Below are 12,003 nucleotides of genomic sequence, written 5' to 3'. Positions count from 1 at the left end.
TGCTTGGTTGGTATTTTAAAGGGTGCATCTTTTCCATCTAACAAAGCAATTGCAGTGACTTCCCACTGGGGCCTATATTCTCCTCTACCACAGGGGTTTGGCTGGGTCTACAGTACCAGATGTGTGTTCCACCCCCTAGAAGCAAATATTGTATCCTATCAAAAATTTGTTGGTTGTACATACACTGGACACTCCACTATTGCACTAGCAGGAACATCTTGTTTGGTATATTGATAGTGCAACACATGGAGTCTGTCGTTGAGGAGAATTATAGGGGACTATTCTTCCCCAGTCATCTGTTTGTCGCCTTTTGACACCATGAAAGCCACCCATCCAGTGGCAGGGAGTTTCCAGCTTAGTCCAAGCTTGATTTCTTCCTCTCCCATGCTCACACCATGCAGAGTCTTCAGCAATAGGGTTTTTCTGTCCACTTCCAGTGTATAACCAACATTATTGGCAATGGAAATTTTTTTGGGGTGGGTCTGTAGTGTCCCCCAGGCCAAATGCTCATAGGGGGCAACATACCTCTGGTACTGGGATTTTCATTTAAGAACTGCATTGCTTCTGGAAGGCTTTTTTTTTTTTTTCCCTGTAGCTGGAGAATTTCCCCCCTTTATTCCCATAGTTGTTTTTATAGTCCTCCTCCCCCGCTTTAACTACCCCCTTTTTATATATTTCTCCCTTAATAACACCTTTCTCCTACTATTCTTCTCTCTTGGTTTCCTTCTTTCCCTTTACTTCCGTTTTCCTTCCATATCCCTGATCCCTGCACTTGCATCAGAGTATGCACTCACTTATAAGGATTTGGTGCTAGGATCCACAAAGGAGGGAGAACATACTTCTTTTGTGTTTCTCAGTCCATGTTGTTTCACTTAGTATAACAGTTTCTAGATCCATCCATTTACCTGTAAATTTCATTATTTCATCTTTCTTTACTACTGAAGAAAACTGTAGTGTGTAAATGTACCACATTTTAGTTATCCACAGTGCTCTTTTTCTCCCCAAGCTTTACATTTTGTATTTCTTTCTGCCCTACTTGCAACATCATTAGGCTGTTTTGAAAGTCCTCATGCCAAAGGCTTAAGAACTTCCAAAGTCTGCCCTCAGTGAAATGCTTCCTCCTGCAAGCCCGCATAAATAAATAGTGCCACCAACTGGAGTCAAATGTTAAAATACTTGGAGCATATGGGAGACATTCTCATTTAAGCCACCACAGTGCCTTCTGAATTATTTTTAACAATTGACACTATCCAAAGAAAAGGGAAGCCATCCTATTCTTAATGCAAATTAGACTCAAAAGTATCTACAAGGTATAAACTAAGTCTAAATTTTATCACTGAAAGGCTTGCAAAGGCAATTTTATTTAGAGATGAATTTTTGAAATCACTGTTCAGTCCATATTATAAATGTTTCAGCATTTCTTAAGATTCATAAAACTATCTCATTTTCCATCTTCACAGTTGCTTTGTTTAAAAGAAATAAACAGAAGAAAACACATGTTCACGGAAACATTCACCATATCCCTTATGCAAGAATTAGCAATGTCCGTTGACTCATTGAGTTTCATTACATGAATATAATGCAGAATCTAAATGCATAATTTTGAGGATTCCAAATGATACAGGAAAAGACTTATGGTGTTTAGTTACTGAAATTGTCACCTCAGTTTTTTTTTTTAAAAATCCAAGTATAGATACACAGAGAAATGAATATATGAATACAAAAGCATAGCAAATATTTAGTTGCATTTTACTATTTTAGTTTTCTCTATTTATATAAGCAAAAGTTCAAAAAAAAGTTAAAGAAGTTATCACTAGATGAGAAAGTGAGGTGTATTTTATTTTGTGCCATTCTCTATAAAATGTGTTATTTTCTTTAACTGAAGATTTTGTAATGTTCAACATCAAGCCATTCTTATTCATTTTCTAGTAAATTTGATGCTTGAAAAGCATCTATACCTCACGTCAGGTACCTCAGTCAGCCAGCACTGAACTGTAACACTAAATATTGTCTGACAAGGCTGTACCTGTGATCACCTCTGAGATCATCAAACAACTAGCCACTAAAAAGAGATGTGTATTCATCAATGTAAATTTCAGCTCAAATTTTTAGTGTATTTTCATGTATTTTTCTAATACTTCAATCTTTATGAAACACATTTTTTAATTGAAAGATAAAGGCAGAAGTTTGAGGAATAGCAACAACTGAATTTAACTTGGATTCTTGATAAGGTTGAAAACACATATGGTTTTTTTGTTTTGTTTTGTTTTACGAATTATCAGTCTGAATAGAAAACAGTGTTGTCTTTAACCAAATGATTTTTTTCTTCTGTAAGTTTATGTGACTTGCACTATGAAAACTCCGTTAGGATTTTCACTTAGTTCCCCAAATACCTGCATATATTCTTTGAGCCACTGGAAACCTGAATAGAGTTTATCAAACCATTCCTATTGTATTGAACTTTTGCTGGTCTTATATCTTAACATAAATTTGAAAGCAAAAGTAATACTGCGCTGAATATCTTTTGGTTGTGTGGTTGACAATTGTGATTTGAAATTCATAAGTTCAAAGAACATTTATCTATAGCTTGATTTTATGCTCCAAATTCTTTAGGCTTTGCAGTTTTTTTTAAAAAAAAATAGGATGAGTAAAAAGAAAAACCCATTCATCCTTTCATTCCTATAAATTTTCCTTTGATTTCTATAAGATGTGAAAAAAAAGCCTTTTACAGGATAATCAAAAATCACAGATCTTCTCATTATCTTATTTCTTTAATTATGCCCCTCAACCTGTTATAAAATCCATATGCTCATATTCCATATTAAGTGTACTTCATAGCAAATTCAGAAGTAAATACTAATTCAAAAATGAATAAATCCATCTTAATAACATTTTTGATGGATGTTATTTTACTGAACCTAAACCAAACTATTGAGTTTGAAGTTTAAAATTATAACCAGTGATGACTTACATTTAATTGCACTTCTATTTGGAAAAAAAAAATTAGTACCAACCACAGAAAGCCAAACTGAAAATGATGATGATATAATCGAAAATGCTCTTAAAACTAATTTTGCCATGTAACCTTAATACAACCAAAAATCATCTTAACAAAAATGTTTCAAGGGAGCAGTGCCTGTTTGCAGACTGGAAGGACAAGACAATGATTATGATAGCTATCAATGTTTAACACTCTTTTCTGTAATTGGTGTACTATCTCAAATGGACTGCTAAATATAAAACTTTGGACAATGAAGTCAATTTTCTCTTTCCAAATGAAAGTAACATGAATTATTAGAATGTATGTTATGGGGGCTGGGAAGTTGGCTCAGTGATGAAGAGTGCTTGCTGCACTTGCAAGGACCAGAGTTCCGTTTGCAGCATCCATACCAGGAAGCTCACAATCATCTGTAAATCCATTTCTAGGGTATCGAATGCCTTCTTCTGGCCTCCTCAGGCACCCAAATGTACATGCACAAATGCACACACAGACAGACAGCTGTACACCTAATTAAAAATAAAAAATTTAAAAGACTGTGTGTGGGCCGGGCATGGTAGGATACTGCTTTTAATCCCAGCACTCAGGAGGCAGAGGCAGGCAGATCGTTGTGAGATCAAGGCGAGTGTGATCTACGTAGGCAGTTGTAGTCCAGCTCAGTCATGAGGGATACCCTGTCTAAATAAATGCCCTTCCCCAAAACACACACACTGTACATATACATATACATCATATACATATACATATATATGTTATGTCTAACAATTTTAATATATTTAATATATATTGCATATATGTATTATATAATATATAGTGTGCATTATAAAATTATATACTTAAATTTTTATTATAATATTTAAAGTATGTATTGTTTATTCTTAGGTAATTTATAGGTCTCCAAACCTGTGTTCTTCTTCCTTTTATTTTTGGACTCCACTTTGAGCTGCATTGACTTAGCATTCATAAACGCAACAATATTTTTCTTTTCTCTCCCTCCTTGCTATTAATGTGTAATAATTCCATGCTATAGTGTACTGAACACTTGAAGTTCAAAATAAATGAACCGAATTGAAATCTTTCTAGATTATAAAGAATAAATATTCCTTACAAAGAATAAGATATAAATGATTTGTGTATAAATCTGAAAAAATCATCTTTTTTCCCTATCAATTGCCTAATCTTGGATAACTTATTCAGACACACATTGTTAAAGTAAGGTGCTGTGCTGCACTCACTGGAAGATTTCTTTTCCCTTTAGGCTGTGTTTTCTTCGTTGCTCTTCTATCTCATATCTTGCTGGATTCAGGACCTGGTTTTCTCTCTGCATGTTCTTTGGTGGCTTATGATAGGTTATATATGAGACAATTTATTTTAAGCAAGATCACTTAAAAGGAAACAACAATTATACTTAAGATGTGTGTCACTTCATTTTATGAAAATATTATCTCTGAAAGGGTACATGAGAAGTAAAAAAAAATTTTCAGAATAAGTTGTTTTATGCTTGCTGGTATACTGTAGTGTGTTAAACTTCTGATCTCCATAATCCACTAAGAAATAGGATTGAATATGCAATCTAATCGATAAAACAGGAAAATCAAAGGGGAATAGCAGAATATTTAGCAAATATAGGCACATACAGAGTCACAGAATCTTAAAAATATTTTGCACATTTTAAGTTTCCTTCATTAAAAAAAAATCTTTTGTGTGTGTTTATAAGTGTTCATGCATGTGATTGTTGGCATGCTCATGCCATGGAGTGTGCAGGCATACCATGGATGTCAGAGGATAACTGAATGTCAGTCCCAACCTCCACCTTTTTGGGGACAGAGTCTCTTGTTTGCCACCTTATATACCAGGCTAGTTGGTCTGTTTCTTCCTCTCAAATCACAGTAAGAGCACTGGGGATACAAGTGATGCTACCTACTATGTTCTGCTTTACGTAGATTCTGGAGACTGAACTCAGGAATTCATGCTTGCACAGAAAGCAGTCTACCCACTGAGCCATCTCTCCAATCCATATTTTAAATGCCTGTAATCAGAGTAATGGAGTGAATGCAAAGGATCTGAAAGTAGTAACTTTCCTTACTGAAGAAATTTTACTTCAGACAGGACTAAAAATGCAATATCCTTGCAATGACCTAATAATCTCAATCTCTCTCTCTCTCTCTCTCTCTCTCTCTCTCTCTCTCTCTCTCAGCTGCATTCGGACTTGGACAAGGGAGAGGGCACTGTTAAATACACCCTCTCAGGAGATGGTGCTGGCACTGTTTTTACAATTGATGAAACCACAGGAGACATTCATGCAATAAGGAGCCTGGATAGAGAAGAAAAACCTTTCTACACTCTCCGTGCTCAGGCAGTAGACATAGAAACCAGGAAGCCCTTGGAACCTGAATCAGAGTTCATCATTAAAGTGCAGGATATTAATGATAATGAGCCAAAGTTCTTGGATGGACCTTACGTTGCTAGTGTTCCAGAAATGTCTCCAGTGGGTGAGTAGGCAAAGGAAACTTCCTTCACCTGCTATAAGACTTCAACACTTCCTTTCAACATGATGCTGTAGGCTTCTTATTTACATGAAAATATTATTCTTTATCTCTAGAAATGATTCATTAATTTTCTCAACTTCTCCATTTTAAAGACAGCCATTAGAATATATAACATTTCTTATCATTTTAAAATTCTTTGATTAACTTGTAGCATACATATATATTTCAAGTATAGAATTTGCTTAGCTGTGAGTATAATTGCCACTATTGAATGAAAGTGATAACTACCACCTACTACTGAGAACCAAATATAATTCTTAGCTCAAAGTAAATTGCCTGAGGTATGTATTGCACTATACCTAGAAATAGTCCAAAAAAAACCCTCACCACCAATAACAAATAAATAGGGAGCATTTTGCTTTCTTTATAGATTTTCATAGAAATTTCAGCTGCAAAAAAATTGCTTCCTTTTTAAAACATAAACTTCCCAAGTTTCATATGCTTTAAAACCTTAAAGAAAAATATTGTTTGGGGCTGGAGAGATGCCTCAGGGGTTAAGAGCACTGGCTGCTCTTGCAGAGGACCAAAGTTTGATTCTAAGCACCCAAATGGTGTTTAACCACCATCTGTAACTCCAGTTCCAGCGTTCCAATGCCCTCTTCTGATGCCCACGGTATTGTATGACTGGGCACTATTACACACATGCAGGTAATACACTCGTATGCATAAAATGAAAATAAAAATAGAAATAATACTGTGAAGCCTTTATTAGAATAGATTTACTATTGAAGTAAAGTGATATCATTTTTACTAAGAATTTAAATTGAGTTGGGTATGTTTGGTTTATTCTTGTAATCACAATACTCATTGTAAGTTTAAGGCTAGCCTGAGCTATCAGAGATCTTGTCTCTAAAAATTAATTAACTAGGGGCAGGAGAAATGGCTCAGTATATAAGAACACTGGCTGTTCTTACAGAGGATCCAGGCTCCATTCCAAGCACCCACATGACAGCTAACAACTATCTGTGACTTCAGTTCCAAGGGATTAAACACCCTATTTTGCTCTCTGTAGGCATCATACACAGCATGAAGGAGACATGCTCATACCCATAAAATAGGAAGAGATAAAATATAACAAAAATTAGGGCTGGAGAGAGGTCCCAGTGGTTAAACCACACTGGCTGTTCTTGAAAAAGACCCGGGTTTGAATCCCAGCACCCACATAGCAGCTGACAACTCCAATTCTGGGGGATCCGAAAGCCTCTTCTGTCCTCAATGAGCATTGCACGACATGGGTGCATTTACCTACATGCAAGCATAACACTCATACACTTAAAATGAAAGTAATAAGTAAAATATTAAAAAAACGAATATAACAAAAATTAATAACCTAAAACCAAACCATAAATTTTTTAAAGCTTAATCATTCATTCACATCTTAGATTTTCAAAGTCCTATATTGTGTAAAAGATTCATTAGATTAAAGACTCTACATTTAATGGAAATTTTAACTATTTATTGTGCATGTATTAATGTGTATGTGTTCCTGTGTGCACATGTGTGTGCTGGTGCATGTGCACATGTATGTATGTGCATGTGGATTACAGAAATCAATATTTTGTGTATACCCACCATAATTTTTGATACAGAATATCTCCAATTACCAAGACTAATTTGCCTTCATGGCCCAGGAGTTATTTTGTTACGCCTTCCACCAGCACTTGGATTATGGGCATTCACTGCCACTCCTGGCTTACTATGTAGGTTCTTGGGATCTGAACTCAGCTCCTCATCCATGCATGACACTGGCAATCCCTTCACTTACTGACCCATCTCCTGTTTTCTGTAAAGAATATTTTAAATTATAATTTTATTGCTCTATCACTATTACCAATCCTGAGTTATAGTTTGAAGGTACTCCTAGTTCCTATCACATTGGGAAGGTGGAGTTAATGTTTTCACACAGGTTACTACTTGAAACGTGTGTGAGTCATTGCTAGGGGTCCTAAGTCTGATGCTTCTCAGAGAATCTCTGCTTCCCCAGCTGACCAGGTCATGCAATGAGGAGTATGTACACTACACATGAGTAGAAGCAGGTTACTAGCTATGGAAGCTGTGATAGGGTTTTATATAAAATGATTTGAGATTGTGCATGTGACCTTATCAGTCATTCTAAGATTATATTCTTTCATTCACCTGAGAAGTCAGTTGAAAAGCGATCATTTAGAATTCTAATTTTAATGTGCAGAGTGATGGCTGCACATCTCAGTCACTTTCTGATATGATGAGTTGCCTTTTTGATGCAGTATTATGATTTTGAAATATTTAGAAGTACAATCAGAAATAAGCATGTTTTATTAGAAAGCAATTCCAGAAAATAGGGTTTGATACCCCAGAAGTAGAAAAATAATAGTGAATTACACTGCAAGATTCTAATAAAACAATGCCAGTATAGAATACTGTATAAATCAGAAATGTCAGCATGTATTTAGAACCCTCGGTGACTCTTTATTTTTAAACAAAGATCTCTAAACTATTAGAAAATTTCTGTCTTGTGAGATAAGCAATTAACACTTTTATTATGCTAATTGGAATAAATAGCAATACCACACAAATAAGGCCCTTAAATAATAATTTTGCAGTTAGTTCCAAAAAAGAAATCAATCTGGAATACCAAGAAAAATGTAGGCAACTGAGAAATGAAGTCACCCCAGCTTTTGTAATATTGGTGTGAATATGATTAACTGCTCTATCATGATGTGCTGGATAGTTTTAGTTGTCAACTTGATGCACCTGGAGAGAAGGAATCTCAGTTGAGCAATTACCTTCAGTGCACTGGCCTATGGCCATGTCTGTGGAATATATTCTTTTTCTTTATATTTTCTTTAATATTTTTATTTTATGTGTATGCATGTATTGCCTTCATGGAGGTAAGTGCACCTATGTTGTGCAATGCCTGCAGAGGAGAGAAGAGGCTGTCAGATCTCCTGGAACTGGAGTTATGGACAGTTGTTAGCTGCCATGTGGGTGCAGGGATTTGAATTCAGGTCTTCTGCAAAAACAGTCAGTGTTCTTAACCACTGAACCATCTCTTCAGCCCCTGTGGGATATATTCTTGTTTGTTGACTGTTGTGGGAAGGCCCAGCCCACTGTGGATAGCACCATCCCTGGGCAGGTGGTCCAGTATTGTATAACAAAACAGATTGAGCATGGACCTGGGGAACAAGTCAGTAAGCAGCATTCCTCCATGGCCTGTGCTTCAGCTCTTGCCTCTAGGCTCTGGCCTTGGTTCCCTCAGTGAAGAACTGTGATCCGGGAGAGGTAAGCCAAATTAACCCTGTCTTCCCAAGTTGGTTTTGATCAGTGTTTTTATTGCAGTAATAGAAAGTAACCAGAACAAAAATTAGTACCAGAAAGTGGGCTATCAGTATGGCAGACCTGATCTAGTAGTTTTGGATTGTGGAAGCCTTTGGAAACTTAGTTTAGAAAAGCCATTGAGTGTTTAGAGTTTGGTGAGCTATTGCTGTGAAGCTTGGAACAATTTGAAATGTTGAGAATGGAAGTCTGGTTTGTGAAGCTTCATAAAGGAAGTAAATATTCCAGAGCTGTTTGTATACTTTGCATTGAGAATCTGTGGTTTCTGGTTGTCTGGGGCTGATTCATCTGTGAATAAGGTAAGACTAGCACCACTGGAGTGAAATCTTTGCTTTACTGGAACAATTGATGCTGGTTACCTGGAGCTGAAAAATCAGCTCTGAGTAAGAAGAGACCAGCTTCGTTGAATGAAATTTTCTGGGAAGTATTTCTCAGGGTCAGCACCCACAAGCTGGGGTCCAGAGGGGGCTTGAGGCTCTATCTCATGCTGGAATCAGGACTTGGTAATGTGTAAGAATCTCTTATATAGTACTGGTTTTGGAAGGTATGAGAGGGTCATGAACAGCAGCTAAGGCTTGGCAGTGTAAGAGGCCAGAAAAAGTCACTGTGAAGGGGCAGACTCAGTTGCGGAAGAGACCCCCTCACATATTGGAGATACCAGGACCAAGATTCAACCAACAAAGGCAGCAGTAGGTGGGGAGTACAGCAAGCCTGAGGCTGCCAGGCAAATTGTGTGCCTTGCAGAGTAGAGCCAGAGAAGTGAAGCTGCCCAAGCCTTTTGGAACCCAGAAAATCATGAGTGAATCCCAGATGTCCAGTCTTGAGCTACTTTGCCGGACTTTGGTTTGCTTAAGTGTGCTCTGTTCTTTCACTTTGAAATAAAATAGTACTTGTTTTGAACTTTACAGGTACCCACATTTAGAAGACTTTATTAATAGAGTCTAAATGTTTTAAATGTTTGGATGTTTTTAAGACTGTGGGACTTTTAAAAAATGTTCTATTATTATTATTGTTGTTGTTGTTGTTGTTGTTGTTAATTTTATGTGTATGATGTATTGCTTGCATGTATGTGAGTGCACCCATGTTGTACAATGTGTGGAGGTCAGAAAAGGGCTTCAGATTCCCCTGGAACTGGAGTTAAGGATAGTTCGTAGCCGCCACGTGGGTGCTGGGAATCAAACCTGGGTCCTCTGCAAGAGCAATTAGTGCTCTTAACCACTGAGCCATCTCTCTGAGACTTTTAAATTTTTGATGATATTAATATTAACATCATACCTTGGGGACTTGAAATGGAAAGCTTGTGGCTTAATAGTGATATGTTTGTGTGGCAACTTGGCAGGGTGTCAATTGTGTTTGATAGCTTCAGTTGTCAACTTGACACACCTGGATAGAAGGAACCTCAATTGGGGAATTGTTTTCATTGGACTGAACTATGGCCATAGCTCCTGCCTCCAGGCTCCTGCCCTGAGTTCTTGACTTCAGCACCCTCAGCAATGAACTGTGACCAGTAAAATGTAAGTCAAATAAACCCTTTCTTCCACAAGTTGGTTTGGATCAGTGTTTGCATCAGAGATACTGGAAAGTTCCATGAGAGGATTCCTCAAATTGACTCTTCAAGTTACCATGACTAAAGTTTGTTATTGGTTATTCAAGAGGCTCCAGCTTGCTCTCCATTCATTCATATCCCTCAGCAATGAACTGTGACCAGTAAAATGTAAGTCAAATAAACCCTTTCTTCCACAAGTTGGTTTGGATCAGTGTTTGCATCAGAGATACTGGAAAGTTCCATGAGAGGATTCCTCAAATTGACTCTTCAAGTTACCATGACTAAAGTTTGTTATTGGTTATTCAAGAGGCTCCAGCTTGCTCTCCATTCATTCATATAATCCAATCCAATCTATCTATCTATCTATCTATCTATCTATCTATCTATCTATCTATCTATCTATCTATCTATCTATCTATCTATCTATCTATCTATCTATCTATCTATCTATCTATCTATCTATCTATCTATCTATCTATATCTATCTATCATCTATCTACCTACCTATATCTATCTATCCATCTTATATATCATTTATGATCAATTTGTAACAGAAGTGCTTTTTGAAACTACAATTCTATTAGTTATACTGTTTTCTTTGATAATGCACATATAATTTGCAATGAGTAGAAAGAGGTACAAAACCACTTAAAAATCAAATGTTAAAATAAGATATTGCAAATATTTACATGTGTGCCTTTTCAAAATCCCTTTCCCACACATAAAACCAAAAATATTAGAGAGCAGTTAGATTTGTGGCAGCTGTTATTTGTGTCTTTCATGGTCTACTTAAAGCTAACCCACAATTATTGGATATATTCAATGTTTATTTATTCTTTTCTTCCTAGAGTACCTCAATTCTTAACTGTAGCCATTTTTCCAGTTGAAAAAGTTTATTATTTTAATTATATAAGTGACATTGTTTTCCCTACTCTCTTTTTTACTCTCTAATCTAAATAATTCTTTCTGTTTTTTCAGTTTTATTTTCTCATTAAGTTAAAATACTTTTTGGCCAATGTATTAGTCACTTTTCTGTTGCTGTGATAGAAACACTGACCCAAGCAATTTGTTGAAGGAAGAGTTTATTTTAGCTTACGGTTCCAAGGGAATTACAGTCCATCATGGTAGGGAGGCATGGTGGCTGGAGGTGGCTGGAGCAGGAGCAGCAGAAGCTAAGCTCTCACATCATCACACAGGCACAGGAAGCAATAGAACAACTGGAGATCTGGCCAGGCTTAAGAATTCTCTAAACCCACCCCCAGGGACCTGCTTCCTCCAGGATAGCCACACCTTCTAAAACCTCCCCAAACAGCATCATCATCTGGGGACAAAATGTCCAAACACTTGGAGCCTATGGGGGACATTTTCACTCAAACCAGCACAGCCAAGATCCAATGCAATTTGCATGCTATTTTGAAAATTCAGCCATTTCCACAACATATCATGTTGACCACAGTAGATACAAATATTTTTGCTCTCTATGAATCTTATTTTTTTCCAATGAATACTAATGGAGCCATTTTCTTTTAAGTAGAAGGAAAGAATCACTCAACTGAAATACACATAGAAGAATGGTCCTTTGATATGGCATATAT

The 12,003-nt window shown here is 36.6% G+C and overlaps 1 protein-coding gene across 2 annotated transcripts in view; it reads left to right on the top strand.

The window, feature by feature from the left end:
* Cdh12 (cadherin 12) overlaps nucleotides 1–12,003 on the top strand; it is a 1,253,457-nt gene that overhangs the window by 973,124 nt on the left and 268,330 nt on the right. For both annotated transcript variants that reach the window (XM_008846023.1, XM_008846025.1), the window contains one exon: nucleotides 5,196–5,490. In XM_008846023.1, the coding sequence (XP_008844245.1) occupies nucleotides 5,196–5,490 (295 nt within the window). The remainder of the gene's footprint in view (nucleotides 1–5,195; nucleotides 5,491–12,003) is intronic.

Source organism: Nannospalax galili, unplaced genomic scaffold (genome assembly GCF_000622305.1).
Source record: "Nannospalax galili isolate Female #2095 unplaced genomic scaffold, S.galili_v1.0 scaffold600, whole genome shotgun sequence".
NCBI classification, from domain to species: domain Eukaryota; kingdom Metazoa; phylum Chordata; class Mammalia; order Rodentia; family Spalacidae; genus Nannospalax; species Nannospalax galili.
This window is presented reverse-complemented; position numbering and strand designations above follow the sequence as displayed.